The sequence below is a fragment of the Gnatocerus cornutus genome, chromosome 5, assembly GCF_029298725.1.
Source record: "Gnatocerus cornutus isolate USDA-ARS CGAHR chromosome 5, icGnaCorn1.1, whole genome shotgun sequence".
NCBI classification, from domain to species: Eukaryota; Metazoa; Arthropoda; class Insecta; order Coleoptera; family Tenebrionidae; genus Gnatocerus; species Gnatocerus cornutus.
Genome location: NC_142237.1, coordinates 9,669,377 through 9,687,389, shown reverse-complemented (window position 1 = coordinate 9,687,389; position 18,013 = coordinate 9,669,377). Strand labels below are relative to the sequence as shown.

Sequence of the window (18,013 nt, the reverse complement as noted above, 5' to 3'; positions counted from 1 at the left end):
AAGACGTCTCTTTAAAAAAAAGTGGTTCTAATCCCCATCGATTCAAATTTCTCTCAAGTAGTTCAGTTTTTTGGTGTCTGACCGCGGCAAGTGTGTTGTAAGGTCGTTTATCTTTCTAATACGTTGCAGGTTGGTTATTGTATGAAAGTCTCGAGTTCAAGTCGTGACTCGGACTCGCCTTATTTCTACATGTTCGAGTAAAACGGTACCTTTACGGTAGAGACAGATTAGAATACACCTACGACAAGTAAACAAAGTCGACTTCACACGCAAGAAATTCTCAACAAGACGTCTTCTGGATTCCTACGACCAACCTCACCACTTGTTGCCGTTGTACATGTAGATTCTGACAGCACGGAGCTCCGGGATTGTTATAGAGATGATGTCATTAGCTTAAATAAAGCGTCTGCACGGTGATAATTGAATCGTATAAACAAGAGATAAACAGGAGATTCGCGGAATTTTTGCATCCGAGCGGTTGTAATCGCTCGCAAAGCGTAATTCCGACGTCGCAGGAATTACCGATATAGAGCTCTTGGAAACCGCTAGACGCAAAATGATGAGCGGAGAGACAATTAGACTTACAGGTGCACTTCACAGAGCGTTTTGCTTTACCTTTGTACTTAAATTGAAGAGAATAAATTGGTAAAAGTGCGGAGAACAATCAGGTGATTAACAGGAAAAGATCCAGTGCAATATCGGCACGCCTTCTTGTGGCGATTGAGCCACAGCATAATAAAACAGTTACATAACACGGATAAAATCGTCGTGCGACAGATTTATGTAAAACGTCACGTTTACAAATGATCGCCGCTTATGTAAGAACCATCAAGAATCGCGTTTTTGTTGAAAACCCCTGAAAAAGAAAAGTGTTTTGTCGGGACTCCCCCGCTCGACGAGTTGCCGCTAAATTAATAAAATCCTCCACCTACACTCGTAAAAACATAAATCGTGGAATCAAGGAAGGGCGGATCGATACCTAAGGGTGAGATTTGTAGGAAGAGTTTGTTAATCTGCATATCCAGTGTAATTGATGTGGATTACCGTTCACTTCGGGCGAATGACCACCTAACATTGTTGAGTACCGGCACGGAACGGACAGATTCTACAATAATAAGAAAGTTTAGATGAACTCGGTGAAAATGACCCTGGTCCACTTTCTCTACGTATCTAACGACGCGCACCATCATGTTTATAAATAAAACGTAGGTAGACGTCGTCAGATGTTTGAACGATAAATTTTGATGAAATTTACGTTTTCAACGCATTGATAAATCGATGGAGAAAGGAGACGGTGAAAAAAGACGGACTCCGAAAATAGAGTGGGCGGAGGCATTGGTAATAATTAAACAGCTAACGATTTGGAATGTTCGTGTTAATAAAGGGGGTTTACATCATGACGCTATGAAAGAGCGTTAGCCTCAAATATATTGTAAAACGAGTTTCTTTCAAAATTGTTAAAGTTGCTGTAGGTAGGGACATCTGACGGTAAGTAGCTTCTACTTCTAGTTTGCCGAGTAGAAAACGAGAATAACTCTCGAAACTTACATTTAAAATCTTGAAATTATTATTAAAAAAGGTCGAATTATAAATTTTCGGTTGCCGGAGCAGGAAGAAATGCAGTAGTTCCTATGGGACTCTTCTGGGATTTTAAACTCCTGCGGCTGCGTCAACCGCTGCTTCAAGTTTATAAATCTACCCTTCCGTCGCAGATTTTTCTTTCTGCGCAAAATTCTGCGTAAAATGAGCTAAGTTTACTCTAAAAATAAGCGAGATATTGATTTCAGAACTTTGCCATAGTTTCAGTCATTAATTTTTGCGAATAACTCCCAAGTTTCGACTTTTGGAAAATCTAAGAACGATTTTTTATCTGAAAAGTCTTGAGTGAAACGATGGTGAAGACCGATTCTTTCCATTTGTCGTGGTTTGACAAGAAAAAGAAAAAAAATCCTGAGGGTCTTGAAACTTAAAGAATTTCTGAGTTTGAGTAAAATACGACTTGAGTTTAAAAGTGTGCATGCGAGGAATAATAATAATATAATAAAATAATAAGTGTTAAAAAAACTGGCACTAGAAGAATGTTTACTTCGGATAAGACAATCGTCCAATAAACAGTACATTTGTTAATTCATTTGTTTCTTCAATAAGCATAAATATAGCTGGATGGTCCACTGTAAATATAATTATCTCTTCTTCTTCTTGAGTCCAGGCACAATATTTTCTTTTAATTAGCATTGCTGAAAACCAATAATTTTTATTAGTTTATTTTAACACAAAAAATTAAGATAGCGTGTTTAGAAAATCAATTCATTTACTTGGTCAGTGTTTGTGTAAGAAAATTTATTTTGAGTTGTTTTCTTATAACGATTAGTCTATCAAACGATACTGGCTAAATAATTTCCTTTGAGAATTCGTTTGATCTAAATATAATTTTTTGTCTATCATGTTTTTAATAAAACTTATGCGTTAATCACACGATAACCTTCATTTAAAAAAATTCTGACCTGAGACCACCCCCGCTTCTGTGCCCTTCTCGTTGACTTCAATAACAGCTTTTTGGAGTATTTTATCTACACACAAACTGCCACCATCTTCTACAAGCATCCCTTTAAAATCCGCTTGTTTCTTGTCAAAGATTGGCCCTAATCCTATCTATAACACTATTTGTTAACATTTTTGGCTCTTTTAAAAAGTTTGTTATTACACCTGTTTAAGTTCTTCACTAAAATCCGCTGTCGTCTCAAACTTGAATTTCGGCAAAGACAATTTTACCTTAGCACTTTTTAAGCCGTTAAACATTTCATTTAGATTGAAAAATGTTGATAATTTAGCCTCCAAATCTTTGATTCCGTTTTTTTCATTTGGCAACACAATGAGCAATTTAATATTCGTGTTTTTATAGGGTAAACCGAATATTTGTGCGTTGAAATTATGATCATTTTTGTAACATCCATTTTTCCATCCTTTCATCATTTGAACGTTTACTGTGTTTTCATTATCTAGATAGAACTCTTCCGACACTAGTTCTCCAGTAAATGGTTCATTCCATTCCGCTTTGAAATACATTGCGTTCAGTAGAAATAACGCAGTGTCTTCTTCTATTAGTGCTTCATTAACAATATTTCCAATAGTATTTTCAGTTTTTCTCGCCACCCATTCATTGATCTTTCTCACAGCGTCATGTTTATCACAAAAGTCTACCACTTCCACTTCGGAACTAAAATAGTTTTGCACAACATTTTCAAACTCTTCTAAGCACTGACTTATTTTTCCAACATATATTTTGTTTGCTAAATATAAAGTGGCACGATCTAAATTTTTTAAATGTTCAATCATCCATTTGTACCCAACTGCTACTGATTTGGCGTCCGGAATTTGAAGAGTTTCTCCCATAATTTTGGACGTTTTGTTTCGCGAACCTTGATACGCCATGGATAAAATAATATGAAGACTTAGCGGTGAAAAAAACACGTTTCCTGGATTTTTAGTAAGAATGTTGTAGAGTTTGTTAGTAAATGCAATGATGGCTTGTGGGATTTCTGTTGAAGCAATTGGGTCGGCCATTGGGAAAATTACACTTTCGCACGCCGACATTGCAGTCTTGATACTATTTTTATAGATGGTTTCGCGGTTGTGTATTTTTACTTTGATGATTAGGTTGTTAGTTGGTAGTTTGAGATCGTGTTTAGAAATAGAGGGATCTCTTAAATTAATGACGAATGGGATTCTTTCTAATTGAATAAAGTGATGTTTGTGACTTTACTGTATACCAATTAAATGTTATTAAAAGATGAGACTGCTGCCTATCGTGTGGTAAATTTTATTGGTAAACATGGAACCACTCTTGAGACGGATCGAAAAATTATATCAAAAATGGGATTAAAATTCTCTAAAAATATTCAACTCGAAACCACCTACACTACATAAGTTTGTGTTACGGCTCTCACATCTTATTTGAATCAAAAGATGTTGATAACGAACAACTAAAGTGTCGTAGATAAACAACAAAACAGATAAGTCATCGTTTGACCGTGATAGTGCTCGTAGTTATTTGACTCTTAACGATTGTCAATGTATTTATTTCAATTTTTATTACTGTCGACTTTAAGCCTAGCTCATGGCTCTAAAATTTTGGCCATTTTTACCACACCTTCAAGAAGTCACAACACTTTGGCTTCAAAACTCTTCACAGAGATCGCCAAACGTGGTCATGAGGTAACTTTCATAACACCTTACCCACAAACAAATCCAGTGGAAAACCTCAAAGAAATTCCCGTAGAAAGTTTACAAAATGTGTTGTCAAGTAAGTGTTTACTTTCAGTGCTTCATGTGACGTGTTTTTATAGGCTCCTTATCTTCAATGCTTGGAAAATTACCTGAGATGAACCCGCTTGAAAAATCAATGTTGTTGACTGAACGTCAGTATGAGCTTAGTAAACATTTGTTATCTCAAGAGAAAATCCAAGATTTGTTAAAATCAAAAGAACAGTTTGATGCTGTTATATTGTATTACTATTTGAACGACGCTTTAGTACCCATCGCGCACCATTTTAAAGCGCCTTTGATACTGTTGAAATCGATGCCTCTTTATGTCACTGAAAGTTTTCAACTGGCCCATCCGGCACCTTCTTCTTACGTTCCTAACATTCTGAATGAATACACAGGGCGGATGAATTTTTGGCAACGTCTCAGCAACGCGTTCTATGATGTAGCTATGATTCTACATTATCGATGGGTCATGGTACCCAAACACAGAGAATTAGTTTTCGATTATATTCCAGGAAAACCAGAATTGTACGATTTGATAAATAACGAGAGTCTGGTTTTGATTAATTCCCATGTTAGTACAAATGAAGCAATACCTTTGGTACCCAACGCGGTGGAAATCGGCGGTTTTCATATAGAAGAACCCAAACCGTTACCAGAAGATCTAAAGAAGTTCCTTGACCAATCCATCAATGGAGTCGTTCTTTTCTCCATGGGCTCAATTGTTAGAAGTGCTGATTTCCCAAAGAATAAACGCGACGGGTTGATTAGAACGTTCGCAAAATTAAAAGAGAACGTGTTGTGGAAATTTGAGGAAGATTTACCTGATCTGCCTAACAACGTAAAGACCATGAAGTGGATACCACAGTCTGATATTCTAGGTTGGTTGTCTCGTAATTAAACTGGAGGTAAAACGCCTTTTAGGACACCCAAATGTAAAACTTTTGATTAATCACGGAGGTCTGTTAAGCACCATGGAAAGTGTACATCGAGGAGTCCCAATACTTGGAATTCCAGTGTTTGTAGACCAACTTATGAACATGGCTGTAGCCGAGTCCTACGAATATGCTGTGCAAGTTCCATACGCAAAATTGACCGAAAAGACGTTTTCTCGAACTCTCAGTGAAATTTTGAACAATCCTAAGTGAGTGGAGACTTTTAAAAAACTTCATCTAGTTCCAATTTCTAGATACCGCAATAATATAAAGAGGCGATCAGAGATAATGCGAGATCGCTCCATTAAACCTTTGGATAATGCTCTTTATTGGATAGAGTACGTTATCAGACATAATGGTGCTCCTCATCTTCGGTATCCTGGAGCTGATTTGAATTGGTTCCAGAGGAACTTATTGGACGTTGTCGCCGTTGTTCTTGGAGTCGCTATCATAGTAGTGGCTGTCGTGGTGCTGATTCTAAGGCGAATTTTTTGTAAAGTTGTAACCAAGCAGAAAAAAGCCTAAAGACGTTTTGACACGTTTTGAATATTTACTGATAAGAAGGTCAAGTCATTTTCTGATTTTTTCTAACCAATAAACGAACGCCAATAGAAAAATCTCGCAGAAAAGCCAGAGCTGGATTTCCTTTGTTTTGTGTGTTTTAATGTAATGAACAATCAATGAATTGGTTCTGAATTGGGCATAAGTTAATTAGCTTTGAAATTTATCCAATAAAATCAACAGTTTTGGACATCTAGCCAATGAGTGAATCCATATGATCGAGTTAGGTGTTTAGGTGTGCGTTTTTTGCTATAAAAACAAGTTTGGGGCAGGTAATGCGAGCCAATCACTAAATTCTTTTTTGCGGTTTATTTCGACTTCAATCAAATTCTCCATTTTCTTAAGAAGAAAGGGTGGATCTTCAAACGAAAATTTCTAGAATTAGTCTTGTTTGCTCTAGAAGTTTGAAATTTGGCACAACTAATGAACACGTCGAAAATAGCAATTTTGTCAACTTTACTATTATAGCGTTTAAACTATCAGAATCACAAATTTTTCACAGACAATTTTTTTATAATGTATTTTGACTGCATTATTGCAAGATTTTGACGATTTAGGGTCTTTTAGATTCTACGACTTAGAAAGTTGCAGAGTGCATACAAGTATTGATTAAATGCGCGTACCATGATGTCAGCTTACTAAAATAAATTACACATGAGTTAAATAAGCACCCAGAGAAAAATGACAGAGTTTGAAGCTCATTTAACATTTCCGATAGAAAAATTCAAATAATGTTGTTATTTGACATCTGCGACTTCTAATAAAACGACCAAATTGATCTTCTAAACTGTATTCTAGGTAGGTAGGTTATGTAAATACGTAAGTAATGTCAAAATGAGCTAATTAACAAAACCTTGAAACAATATAATATGGGAATCTTTTCTCTAAAATTCCCACTACGACTGCGCGCAAAATAAAAACTCAAATAAAAACATTATTTCACTATTCAGTTCCGTCAAAACTTCCGACTTTCATGGTCACCAAATTGTGCGCCTGAATCAATAACCGTAACTAAAATGAACCCAGAGACTGAAATTCTGCATGCCAATGCAGCTTTCACCAAAAATCTATACGAAATCTTGGCGCGGAACAAAGGTAACATTTTCTTTTCACCGATCAGTGTTCATGCCGTGCTTTCGATGCTGTACCAAGGCGCGCAAGGAGAAACAGCGCAGGTTTTAGCACACACCTTGAAAAATACGGACGCTAAATCAACAGCGGAAGGATACAGAGCCGCAATAAAGAGATTGCATGCCATTAAACAAATTACTTTGTTGATGGCAAACAAAATTTATGGGATTCAGAACAAAACGGTATTTTTGGACCAGTTCAAAGACAATATTGTGAAAAATTTCGATGGGGATGTTGAGCTTCTGGCTGTTGACGATCCAAAGAAGGCTGCGAAGAGCGTCAACGCTTGGGTGGAAGAAAGGACTTGTGACAAAATCAAGAATATTGTCAATGAAGCCATGTTCTCCAGTACTCTTAATTTGATTGTAATCAACGCTATTTATTTCAAAGGAGAGTGGGTTTCTAAGTTTAAAGAGAATTCGACAAGGAGCGACAAATTTCGGTTAGATGAGAAGAACACGGTTGATGTTAAAATGATGTGCCAAAAGGGCAACTATTACTACAAAGAAGATGAAGAGTTGGGGGCACAAATCATCGAAATGCCTTACAAGGGCTATGATGTTAAGATGGTGGTTCTTCTTCCTACAGACAATAATATAAGAAGATTGGAGAAAAAGTTGTCCGAAAGTGATATAACCAAGCTCGGTAAAGACCTAAAACTCACAGATATTCAACTATTTTTACCTAAATTTAAGATGGAAGAAACTATGAAGATGAACGACGTGCTGTCAGAGGTAAACTAATCTCTTTAAGGTCTTCTAATCACAATTATTTTAGATGGGATTAAAGACAATCTTCGATATGAATAAAGCCAACTTCAAGGGACTCTTGGATACCTCGTCCTTACAGGACAATTTATGCGTCAGTGAGGTGGTCCAGAAAGCCTTCATTGAAGTAAATGAAGGAGGAACAGTTGCAGCTGCCGCTACAAGTATAATAACACCTTTTTTTGTCTGTAATAACAATGAAACTTTGTAGGGGCTGCCGTGGTCTTGGGAAGTGCCCCTGGAATGCCCAAAGCGGTTGTTTTTAAAGTGGACCATCCTGCCATCTTCCTGCTCTCGGCGATCCATGGAAAAGACAAAGACCTGTCAAACATTTTATTTTACGGACGTCTTTCACATCCTCAGTATTAAAAGACTGCCAATAACCAGAAGAGTATATTTGGTCATTAGAACTGAATCACATTATATATTGAAATTTAACCCCAAACCCTGACGTTTTGATCCCAACTGGAGGTTACCACCGCGATGCCGTTCGGGGCTACAGACAGAGATGTCACTCTGTTCTCATGCCCGGCTAAAGTTCCTGCAAAGCAGAGTAAATTCAAGAAAACCCGTCAAATATTGATACCATTGTGTTGGTTTTTTAAAGTGTCCCACATGTGAACATTGTTATCGTCAGAGCCACAGAATAAAATCCTTCCACTGAGGGACAAATCGCAAGAAGTAAATCCACTGTTGGCTGATGGCGGTTTATAATGAGCAATTTGTTGGTCACTTCTAATATCAAACATTCGAGCGGATTTGTCTTCAGAACCTGTAGCGAAAGCGTAACCACTTGGGTGGAACTGCAACAAATGGGACTTGGGGAATAACTTCCTCTTACGAAATAGTGCTTTGTCTCTGTGCCTGTTTTTTTTACAAATTTCGTGAATATTAACCGTACGTACAATAAACATCTTTTGGTTAATTTCGTTTTTGACTTACGGAAACGGAATTCACGTCAGATTCGTGCCCGAAGAAAGTTTGTCTCGGTTTGTCTTCTCTCATGTCCCACAGTCTGCAAGTTTTATCTACGCTTCCGGTAACGAAGCTGTTGTTATCAGGAGACAGACTGATGGAGACCACGTCACCATTATGAGCGGTAAAATCGGAAGTTTTCCGACCAGTTTCCAAATCCCATTTACATCTACAAAAATCCGTGAAACTCGTTTTTGCGGTTGGTTTTATAATTACATCTTCATATCTCCAGATCCTGTGATGATGTTCCGGTCGCCAAGAAAGCGGCAGGAACTCAGAAACCCGTCATATCCCGCGAGCTCTCGGACCATTTTCGCCACCCCTGAAGCGTCTCTATTATTCAGATCGTAAATGGTGCACATATTGTCCATCCCCCCACAAGCTGAAAATTAGGGTAAACACCAGTATTTATTAGTTGGGGCAAAATTACCGACGTAGTTTCCAGAAGAAGCGTAAGCGACGCTCATCACCCACGCTGATCTCAATGGGATAATCTGCATTTTGTTCCCCGTATAAGTGTCCCATATTATCAATTTACCATCAAGAGACCCAGTGACGCAGTGACGACTATCACCACTATAGTGTATGGAATTAACTTTATTCAAGTGCCCTTTCATTAGTTTCTTTGTGGTTAGTTTCACACGTGGGGCGTCAGCGACTCCACTGCATGCATTTTCCAGTGTGGCATCCTGTTGCTTCTTTTGCTCTTCCTGTGGGAAAAACAGGTTTTCAAAGGAGAAGTGGTTTGATCTTTCTTACCTTTAGAGTGTTATACAGATCATCAAGTTCTTTGCGCAAAGCCACAAGCTCCGGATCGTTCTTGGGCGGCATTTCTGCACCTCGCCTGTCTTCCGCACACCACCTGCGAGTATCTTGGCAACTGGGAAGTGACCAGAAGCCAAGCATGTAATCTAATTACTTTTAATTCAATAAGTTGGTTTTATACACACGTGCGATACCCTATATGTGTTATTTTAACCCAGTTATTGATTTTGTCCGCAAAGTTCATGGATTTTTGAAAATTATTATTAGATTAATGGTGGCGGCGGGGGGAAGAGATGTGGTGAAATTTTGCGGACAGAGAGACAAAAAAAAACCTTTCACCGTTAACGAAATCTGGAATCGCTTGACTAGCTTTTGATTGCAATATCAAATAGTTCTAGTTTTAATTAGGGGAGCTAAAACTAAGAATTAATATTAGGACATTTAATTTTACAGTTAATTTTACTTTGGTATTTAGAGACTGTTGACTTAACTGTTTGTCAGTTTATCTAGAATAAAAAGTCTGTTAGTTTTCTCGGTAGGAACTGTGAAAATTGGCTTTGTGGTTCAATTATTTGGTCCAGTGATTTCGCGAATTTGTCGCTTTTACAATACCAGATCACAACATTCTTTATTAACTTCTCGTACAGTCAAGATGTTCATTTACCCGCAATTACTAGCGATTTTCATTTTTTTACAATTTACTTTCGGTGAGCTTCACATATTTCAATCACACTTTAACACCAATTTCGCTTTCAGCTAATGAACAGTGCAACAAAGAAACGCACAACTGTGAAGAATCTGTTCATCAATATACTAAAAGCGCCAACGAGGTGGACGTCTCAGGTAATTTTCATTTCTTTGTAATGAAATATAATTGTATTTTGGCGGTCCTTTTCAAAGTTTTGTTACGTCATGTTGGCTACGCCCCGCATGACGTTCATTCGGGTGATACCAACTTAAGTTGTCAGTGCCATAACAACGTCGCGGTGGTGGGTTATGTTTCGCGTTTGTAAATAAAAACCGGTTGATATTTATATTTTTTTTACTGAAAATTTTACAAAATGACGCGATTTGGTGGTCTTTTTATAATTTTTGTTTTAATTTCAAGTGCCATTTGTGAAAATGAAGGTAAGGCAAAAGATATCAAAATGTGATTCTAAAGAAAAAAAAAGTCGAAAGTGCGGCACAGTTCAGTCCGCATTTTCGTAAAATTACCAATCAATTTACATTAGTATGTATTAACGCCCGGCTGAAGTCACGTACGCACAGATGTTATTTTGTTTACATTATGTCATCGACCTATTTCCGGAATAATTGGTGAAGAATACGCGGAAGAGTGATAAAAATTCACAAAGAAGTGATAAGAGTGATGAAATTAGAAAAATGAGGACGATGTATTGTTAATTGATGCGGCAGTTTTGGAATTTATTGCAATAAAAAACGGATTTTTAAGAGGCTGTATTTAATGATTTGAGCAGATGTAACGTACATGTCACAGTAAAGTTGTTCTTAATTTTAAAAACATATTTTATGACAGATGTTACATCTTTCAAATCAATACTTGTTAAGAATGGCAATATTGAATATTTATTAATGTATTGACATCGTTTTAATAATAATTTATTCATATTTAAATAATATTAGTTGTATTTATGTAAAATGACTTTAGAGGCAGGAATAAAAATTGCTTCATTTTTTAAAATGTTGTTTTAATTAAAATTAAGTTTCTACAGTTAAAATATTCGTCTATTTTCCCCAAAAAATGTAGAAATTAACTATACAGATGTCCCAGTACCGTTCTGAAAGTGAATCTGCCAAAAAAAAATCGAATCTGAATAGCTTTATCAGAAATGTCACAATTCAAAATTTTAATGTTTATTCTTAGGACAAAACTATGTTGCTATGTAACTAACAATGTAGATTCGAACGTTTATGATTGGTTAACTTTAAATGGCTTCAATTTAAAAACTAATAAATTTAGATTTTTTTTTCGCAGATTCACTCTCAGAACGCAAGACAGAATCTGTAGTATATAACAGGTTCTTCGCGAGTTCTGGAACACCTGAAGAAACGGGCGATCAAGATGATTTGTTGTCAACACGCCTATTTTTAATTTTATAAACTGCAAGATGAATCTCTTCATGTTGCGAGATGAACAATTGTGTTTGTGGAAGCATTTTTATATCTCCACTTTTCGGAAATGCAAATGCGTTATCAGCAAATAAAGACATCCGTTCTGTGATATAAAGTTTCACGTCCTCACATATCCAACCCACACCACGGTAGAAAAGTAGATATAGAAATGTCAATTCTGATTGAAGTGCTGTTTTCACCATCTTCCACACATTTTTCGGATGTTCCCTCTTATGTTTGTTGTGAAATTACTAGAGAATTGTTGTGCTGAATTATGTGATTTCTAGGGACTGTTTACTTGACGTTGTAAGAATGTTCCGAATTAAGAACAGACGTGACTTCAGCGTTTTAACGCTCATTTTGATCATATGTTTTCTTTGATCGTTTAATTTTTAATTTAATCGCATTTAATAATTTGATTGCTGTTTCTATTGTAAGAAAAGGATCAGTTTAGTATTATTACCGTAACAGCTATTTTAATGAATACATACTGTCTTATGTACCTACTATGTATTACTACTTGTGAGCGGTTTTGTGGTAATCAAATTCTAAATAATTCTAAAAATGATGTAGAAACTTTAACTTTATTTTGATGCTAAATGACGATTTTCCGGTTTCGGGGTTGAATTCGCAGAATAGAAGCTTGATATCTAGAAAACTACCAGATTTTATCAAGATTAAACGGCTAAATCGCGAGAAAACAGCAGAAATCTTCACGAATTCTGCAAAATTCGTAGAGAAGTTCGCTTATTTTGATGCTAAATGACGATTTTTCGTCCATTCTGGCCGTTTTTTGGGTTGGATTCGCAGAGTAGAGCTTGAAATCTAGAAAACTACTAAGGAGTAGGTTTTTGTTAAGATTCTACGTTTAAATCGCGAGAAAACGGCAGAAATCTTCACGAAATTCGTAGAGAAATTTAAAATTTTTGTTAAACACGTGATTTGTAATTTGATTGTAGAATAATAAATTAAGGTCGATTAGATTCAGACTCGGATTTAGAGGAAACATTAATCCATTTCCGTTGAAACGAAACCAAAATATACGGAATTGCAATAAAAACGAAGTTGTACTTGTTTAGTCAAGTGAAACTAGATTTCGTAATATCTGTGCATAAGGAATAACCGTTTTTCGTTCTTCATTGTGATTGTCTTCAAGGTTTAATTTCGTTGTTACATAATTTAGGTACACAAATAAACATAATGCGAAAATCGATGGTGTCATAACTCATAACATTCCTGATTTATTTTTTGTTCCGAAAGTTTCTTATATTGTTAATTAATTCAACGAGAGAAGCAATCATCCATTATAACTTTCTTTGCATTGGTGTTTTATCAATACAAATAAACTTATAAATTGGAAACTTCGCCAAAGCGGCAAAATCCGTTATCTTCGCTTGGAAAATATTGCTCTACGTGTTTCGCATTAAATTCTCTTCTGTATTTCTGAATATAATTTAACAAACATTGAGTTAAAATTTGACGACAAGCATTCAGAAAAATTACGACGAAATGTGCGCCATTTTATAAGAAGTTCACACTTTTTAGGATTCGCTTATTTATTTCCATGGTTTACATTCTACATGGTTGGAAATGAATCAAATGTTAGCGTCCGTTTGACCGGGCCCCTTTTGATCCCAGTCCGTTCCTGTTGGACCAGGGCGTTGGCCACAATTATTCGGGACTCATCGGGTCACGAGTTAGGCCAGCGAGTACCGCCACAGGACCACGGGAGTACGGGGACCCATGACCGGAGGCACTTCGTCTGTACCATCGAACGATACTTGTTTATGACTGCTCATGACTCAAGAGTGTACCAGAAAAGCATTAAAGCTTAATTTTGAAGTTTGACCTTTTGGTTTTATTGAGTCCTTAAATAATTTCTTCTAACACAAATCTAAATAATTTAAATAGTTCTTAAGGCTTCCATGACTAAAATATCCGCCATTGTCATGTGTTAATGATCTCATTGAAACCCATAAAGTTCAAAATAGAATTTTATGTACACAGCTTGAATATTATTGCATTTTCTCCTTCCTTAATGTTACTTCATTTTCATGAAATCTCTCATTTTTCAGATGTTCTAGTCTTTACCGTCGCCAGCCATGAAACCGACGGTCTCACCCGTTATCTCCAATCCGCTCGTCACTACAAAATCGATCCAACACTTCTTGGTTTCGGCCAAGAATGGAAAGGTGGCTCTGACATTAAAAACCGCCCCGGGGGTGGATGGAAAGTCAATCTATTAAAACAGGCCCTCGAACCCCATAAAAAAGACAAAAATAAAATTGTTTTATTCACCGATGCTTTTGATGTAATTTTCGTGGATGGTCTAGACGCAATAGTAAAAAAATTCAAAGCAATGAATGCCAGAGTCTTGTTTGGGGCCGAAAGTGCGTGTTGGCCAGACGTTGAATTGGCGCAGAAGTATCCTGAAAATACGGAAGGGAAAAGATTTCTCAATTCTGGATTGTACATGGGATACGCTCCGGAATTGTGGGACGTTCTTAATTTTGAAACCATCAAGGATACTGATGATGATCAGTTGTTTTTTACCAAAGCGTATCTTGATGAGGCGTTGAGGGAGAAAGTTGGGTTCAAATTAGACCATAAAAGTGAAGTTTTCCAAAATCTCAATGGAGCCATCAGTAAGTATACTTTCACCGCGTTAAAACGGTACTGATTTTTCTCTTCAGATGAAGTGGAAATTATTGAAGTTAAAACGAAGGAAGGACCCGAAGAGTATAAGATCAAAAATGTGATGTATCACACAGAGCCTTTGCTGTTGCACGGAAATGGAGCTTCAAAAATAGCCTTGAATTACATAGGGAATTATTTGGCTAATTCCTGGAATTCAGTCGAGGGTTGTGTCTCGTGTAAAGAAGGACACATTAATTTGACTAACCAGAAACCGTCCCAAATGCCCAAAGTTTTTCTTGCCATTTTCATAGAAATGAATACTCCGTTTCTGGAGGAACAGTTATACAAGATCTACTCTCAAGATTACCCCAAAAACCGCATCGATCTTTTTATCCATAATGCTGTAATAAGATTTACTTCTATTTTTTCCGAATTCAGTTTAAAATTTTCCATTTCCAGATGAAGTACCACTCGGACTTGGTCAAAGACTTCCTCGAAAAACACGGCTCTGAGTACCATTCCGTCAAAGAAATCAAACCCGAAGATGGCACAACCGAATGGGCAGCTAGAGACTTATCTCTGTTAGTACCAAAAAATACAAAACTATGATAATGGTATCGAAAATTTTTAGCGATCAATGCTTGGCGAAAGAATGCGACATTTACTTCTCCGTCGAATCAGTCGCACACTTAGACAACCCTCACACCCTTCGTTTGTTGATCGAACAAAATCGAACTATAGTAGCCCCCATGTTGATACGACCTGGGAAAGCGTGGAGTAATTTTTGGGGCGCTCTCACAAAGGATGGGTTTTACGCGCGTTCAAATGATTACATGGATATCGTTCACAGTGAAAAGAGGTTTGTATTTTATTTTTTATCACAATTAATCAAAGACGATACTGAAGTCAGTTTTAAACGATCGGCGATCGATTGAATACATGTTGTCTGCAGTACACTCGTAAATTCCAGCATCCATTTGGGTTGCCGGGTCGATTTCGAGCTTACTCTTGATTTTGTCTTCGCCAATGTTCCACTCGTGAATCTGTAATTTAACATTGAACCAACTCTTGTGAAAGTTGTGACTTACATTGAGGTACAGATGGGTGAAGATTTCACTGCCATCTTTATACCATGTAATGTGGGGTCGTGGTTGTCCTCTAGCCACGCAAACGAAAGCGATTTTGTGTCCCAAGACGTATTCAAAGTCAAAATGAGACGCTAGTGTGATTTTAGCCCCCTGTTGTTTAGTTTTTAGTTAAAAAAATGTACGATTAGTTGTGGTAACTTACATTGTTGTTGTTGTAGTACTGATCAGATTCAGGATCTCTGTATTTGCCAGTGATCGGTAGTCCCAGTTGCACCTGCAATCAGAACTAGTAGAAGTACCCAGTTGGCTCCGATGGTACCTTAGACTTGGTCCTTGATCTTGCGCGTCCTCTGCGCCCTTGAACATCCCCCGTGAGCCCCAGAACTATAAAAATCACTGCGCAAAAGACGGTTGCTTTCATATTAACGTCTGTCTGAATGCTATTGAATCTGCGAACGTTGTAGAAAAATCGTTCATTTGTTCCCCCTCATGTGCACAGATTGCTCGTAATTCGTCTCAATTGGCGTATTGCACCAAATTAATATATTTAGCATAGAATAATGAAGGAAGGTAGTTTAACAAATGGAAATCTTCCATCCGTTTGAAATATGTACTTTATTCAATATGAAAAATCCACACACTCAGTAAGCGATCATAACGTAGTCAGTGCGGAAACCTCTAGTGTCTATAGCGTACTGGTTGTTGGCTTGGCATTCGTAGAACCCCGCGTCTTTCTGCGTCGTCGGGTCGATCTCCATCTTGCTTTTCACCGTGTCGTTACCCATTGGCCACTCGTGCACCTATACAACATCGCTTAGTACCAAATTCAATGCTGTTTTGTACAACCTGGAAGAATCTGTGCGAGTACAACTCGATCCCATCTTTAAACCAAGTGATTTCAGGCCTGGGGTAGCCTTGTGCCATGCAGAAGAACGTGATTTTTCGCCCTAACATGTACTCCAGCTCGAAGTGGCTCGATTTGACTATCTTAGCGCCCTGAAATTTCATTTAGTACTACTTTCCATCAGGGCTTGTATCTTACGTCTTTATTTTCGTAGTAGCTAGCTGAAGCAGGATTGCGGTGTTGGATGATGGCCGGTACCCGATTGTTGAAATATCGCCCACGTACTCGTCCATGTTTACCTCCTAAACAACCCTAAGATTAGATTTTATAGTTTTTTGTGATAGTACCACCTCCACGTCCTCCACCACGTGCTGTCCAACACGTCGGAATGCATAGAGACACACAGATCACTATGACTAACAGTTTTTGCATCTCGATTACAATGGACGAAATGCACGAACGTTGGTTATAAAAATCTGCACTTGATTACGATCAAAATCGCTTTTCACAAGGGTACTCGGTATATAATTGGATGATTAGGTATTTACTAAAAGGGGACGCGTCATCAAGTAATGATGTTGTTTTCTTTGTGTTCCAGAGGGTTATGGAATGTGCCGTTCATTGGCAATTGCTACGTCATTAATGGTACTTTTCTTAAGAAGTACGACAGGTCGAAATTGAGCTTTGATAGAGATAATTTAGATGCGGATATGGCCTTCTGTGCCAATTTAAGAGAGCTAGATGTGTTTATGTATGTGTCAAACCGAATAGACTTTGGTCACTTGGTCAATCCGGAAACTTTCGATGTCACGAGAGCCGAGCCGGAGATGTACCAAATTTTTGACAATGAAAAAGACTGGGAGGAACGATTTATCCACGAAGAATACGCGGAGAGTTTTAAACCTGAAAAGAAGAGTGCAGAAGTGAGTATCCTCAGTTTGAAGTCGCAATTAGTACCATCTTTTTTTAGCCATGCCCCGACGTGTTTTGGTTCCCTATAGTAAGCCCCCGCTTCTGCAAAAGTTTAATTAACATGATGGAGAACTTTGGTAAGTGGTCGGATGGTACCAACCAAGACACTCGACTTGAAGGAGGATACGAAGCTGTCCCCACTCGCGACATCCACATGAACCAAGTGGGTTGGGAGAAGCACTGGTTGGAATTCTTACGGAAATACGTCCGCCCGCTCCAAGAACACGTTTTTCTTGGATATATCCATGATCCACCCAGATCTTTGATGAATTTTGTCGTACGGTACAAACCAGGAGAACAACCCTCATTGAGACCACACCATGACAGTTCAACATACACTATTAATATAGCTTTGAATCAGATTGGGGTTGATTATGAAGGGGGTGGCTGCAGGTTTATTAGATACAATTGCAGTGTTGTTGATACGAAACCGGGATGGCTGTTGATGCATCCGGGAAGATTGACTCATTACCATGAAGGACTGCTTGTAACTAAGGGGATTAGGTATATCATGATTGCATTTGTTGATCCATAGACTGTTCCTGAGTTGATAGTAATGTAGACACTAATTTTTAACTGAGATCTGATTTCAAGATGCGTTTATTTACTGCCTGTGTACATAACTTTTTTAACAAGCGTTTATTTAATACAGTGTAATTTCTTAAAACGAGTTTTTGTACTTCCTGCCACACCTGTGTTACATAATAAAATGTTATAAACACACTTCTACGTAGAAGAAGAGATTACGTGTATAATAAGAAATGCTTTGTCACTTTTTGGCTTTATTTTTTTTATATTTGGGCCATACATATGTAATAGTTCTGAATTCATAGTTTTAATAGTAAATTACCCAACGAGTGATAAAAGTTGAATTTTAATTATGGACGAACTGTGTACTCATGAGCCGAAGGCAAGTGCAGTATAGGATTTTTTCCAGTT

The 18,013-nt window shown here is 37.5% G+C and overlaps 7 protein-coding genes across 7 annotated transcripts; 3 read left to right on the top strand and 4 right to left on the bottom strand.

Moving 5' to 3' along the window:
• Positions 1–2,082: 2,082 nt before the first annotated feature.
• LOC148174264 (antichymotrypsin-2-like) lies at positions 2,083–3,615 on the bottom strand. Its single transcript, XM_088036804.1, has 4 exons — positions 2,707–3,615; positions 2,505–2,652; positions 2,382–2,438; positions 2,083–2,243 (listed from the first exon to the last, which is right to left on the bottom strand). The coding sequence occupies exons 1-4, from the start codon at positions 3,592–3,594 to the stop codon at positions 2,083–2,085; spliced, it is 1,254 nt and encodes a 417-aa protein (XP_087892930.1). The 5' UTR covers positions 3,595–3,615.
• Positions 3,616–3,998: 383 nt separating this feature from the next.
• Positions 3,999–5,818, top strand: LOC148174263 (UDP-glycosyltransferase UGT5-like). The gene is made up of 4 exons (XM_088036129.1): positions 3,999–4,303; positions 4,347–5,147; positions 5,191–5,410; positions 5,456–5,818. Exons 1-4 carry the CDS (start codon positions 4,072–4,074, stop codon positions 5,724–5,726), a joined length of 1,524 nt encoding a protein of 507 aa, XP_087892255.1. The 5' UTR covers positions 3,999–4,071; the 3' UTR covers positions 5,727–5,818.
• Positions 5,819–6,270: 452 nt separating this feature from the next.
• On the top strand, positions 6,271–8,585 carry LOC148174262 (leukocyte elastase inhibitor-like). Its single transcript, XM_088035649.1, has 4 exons — positions 6,271–6,560; positions 6,713–7,627; positions 7,671–7,824; positions 7,872–8,585. Exons 2-4 carry the CDS (start codon positions 6,779–6,781, stop codon positions 8,027–8,029), a joined length of 1,161 nt encoding a protein of 386 aa, XP_087891775.1. The 5' UTR covers positions 6,271–6,560; positions 6,713–6,778; the 3' UTR covers positions 8,030–8,585.
• On the bottom strand, positions 8,041–9,564 carry Gbeta76C (guanine nucleotide-binding protein subunit beta-2). Its single transcript, XM_088035650.1, has 6 exons — positions 9,395–9,564; positions 9,066–9,345; positions 8,852–9,017; positions 8,603–8,804; positions 8,247–8,463; positions 8,041–8,201 (listed from the first exon to the last, which is right to left on the bottom strand). Exons 1-6 carry the CDS (start codon positions 9,539–9,541, stop codon positions 8,095–8,097), a joined length of 1,119 nt encoding a protein of 372 aa, XP_087891776.1. The 5' UTR covers positions 9,542–9,564; the 3' UTR covers positions 8,041–8,094.
• A 473-nt stretch (positions 9,565–10,037) lies between these two features.
• Positions 10,038–17,741, top strand: Plod (procollagen lysyl hydroxylase). The gene is made up of 8 exons (XM_088035647.1): positions 10,038–10,107; positions 10,157–10,243; positions 13,609–14,178; positions 14,227–14,573; positions 14,630–14,751; positions 14,802–15,029; positions 16,701–17,025; positions 17,073–17,741. The coding sequence occupies exons 1-8, from the start codon at positions 10,053–10,055 to the stop codon at positions 17,607–17,609; spliced, it is 2,271 nt and encodes a 756-aa protein (XP_087891773.1). The 5' UTR covers positions 10,038–10,052; the 3' UTR covers positions 17,610–17,741.
• Positions 15,011–15,763, bottom strand: LOC148174260 (immunoglobulin domain-containing protein oig-4-like). Its single transcript, XM_088035653.1, has 4 exons — positions 15,578–15,763; positions 15,461–15,532; positions 15,259–15,408; positions 15,011–15,213 (listed from the first exon to the last, which is right to left on the bottom strand). The coding sequence occupies exons 1-4, from the start codon at positions 15,677–15,679 to the stop codon at positions 15,055–15,057; spliced, it is 483 nt and encodes a 160-aa protein (XP_087891779.1). The 5' UTR covers positions 15,680–15,763; the 3' UTR covers positions 15,011–15,054.
• Positions 15,855–16,668, bottom strand: LOC148174259 (immunoglobulin domain-containing protein oig-4-like). The gene is made up of 4 exons (XM_088035652.1): positions 16,453–16,668; positions 16,301–16,404; positions 16,105–16,254; positions 15,855–16,058 (listed from the first exon to the last, which is right to left on the bottom strand). Exons 1-4 carry the CDS (start codon positions 16,532–16,534, stop codon positions 15,900–15,902), a joined length of 495 nt encoding a protein of 164 aa, XP_087891778.1. The 5' UTR covers positions 16,535–16,668; the 3' UTR covers positions 15,855–15,899.
• Positions 17,742–18,013: the final 272 nt, after the last annotated feature.

Bases quoted from the DNA above. Each gene is read 5' to 3' on its own strand.
- LOC148174263 (XM_088036129.1), top strand. From the start codon at position 4,072: ATGTATTTATTTCAATTTTTATTACTGTCGACTTTAAGCCTAGCTCAT. The intron at 4,304-4,346 runs GTAAGTGTTTAC...GTGTTTTTATAG, and splicing joins TTTACAAAATGTGTTGTCAA to GCTCCTTATCTTCAATGCTT. The intron at 5,411-5,455 runs GTGAGTGGAGAC...TCCAATTTCTAG, and splicing joins GAAATTTTGAACAATCCTAA to ATACCGCAATAATATAAAGA.
- LOC148174262 (XM_088035649.1), top strand. From the start codon at position 6,779: ATGAACCCAGAGACTGAAATTCTGCATGCCAATGCAGCTTTCACCAAA. The intron at 7,628-7,670 runs GTAAACTAATCT...CAATTATTTTAG, and splicing joins TGAACGACGTGCTGTCAGAG to ATGGGATTAAAGACAATCTT. The intron at 7,825-7,871 runs GTATAATAACAC...GAAACTTTGTAG, and splicing joins AGTTGCAGCTGCCGCTACAA to GGGCTGCCGTGGTCTTGGGA.
- Plod (XM_088035647.1), top strand. From the start codon at position 10,053: ATGTTCATTTACCCGCAATTACTAGCGATTTTCATTTTTTTACAATTT. The intron at 14,574-14,629 runs GTAATAAGATTT...TTCCATTTCCAG, and splicing joins ATCTTTTTATCCATAATGCT to ATGAAGTACCACTCGGACTT. The intron at 15,030-16,700 runs GTTTGTATTTTA...TTTGTGTTCCAG, and splicing joins ATCGTTCACAGTGAAAAGAG to AGGGTTATGGAATGTGCCGT.
- LOC148174260 (XM_088035653.1), bottom strand. From the start codon at position 15,679: ATGAAAGCAACCGTCTTTTGCGCAGTGATTTTTATAGTTCTGGGGCTC. The intron at 15,409-15,460 runs GTAAGTTACCAC...ACTAAACAACAG, and splicing joins AGTACTACAACAACAACAAT to GGGGCTAAAATCACACTAGC. The intron at 15,214-15,258 runs GTAAGTCACAAC...GTTAAATTACAG, and splicing joins TCACCCATCTGTACCTCAAT to ATTCACGAGTGGAACATTGG.
- Gbeta76C (XM_088035650.1), bottom strand. From the start codon at position 9,541: ATGCTTGGCTTCTGGTCACTTCCCAGTTGCCAAGATACTCGCAGGTGG. The intron at 9,346-9,394 runs GTAAGAAAGATC...TTTTTCCCACAG, and splicing joins ATCTGTATAACACTCTAAAG to GAAGAGCAAAAGAAGCAACA. The intron at 8,464-8,602 runs GTAAGTCAAAAA...CATTTGTTGCAG, and splicing joins CTGACGTGAATTCCGTTTCC to TTCCACCCAAGTGGTTACGC.
- LOC148174264 (XM_088036804.1), bottom strand. From the start codon at position 3,594: ATGTCGGCGTGCGAAAGTGTAATTTTCCCAATGGCCGACCCAATTGCT. The intron at 2,653-2,706 runs GTGTAATAACAA...ATAGTGTTATAG, and splicing joins TTAGTGAAGAACTTAAACAG to ATAGGATTAGGGCCAATCTT. The intron at 2,439-2,504 runs GTCAGAATTTTT...AAAACATGATAG, and splicing joins AGAAGCGGGGGTGGTCTCAG to ACAAAAAATTATATTTAGAT.
- LOC148174259 (XM_088035652.1), bottom strand. From the start codon at position 16,534: ATGCAAAAACTGTTAGTCATAGTGATCTGTGTGTCTCTATGCATTCCG. The intron at 16,405-16,452 runs GTGGTACTATCA...AGGGTTGTTTAG, and splicing joins ACGTGGTGGAGGACGTGGAG to GAGGTAAACATGGACGAGTA. The intron at 16,059-16,104 runs GTTGTACAAAAC...GATGTTGTATAG, and splicing joins ACTCGCACAGATTCTTCCAG to GTGCACGAGTGGCCAATGGG.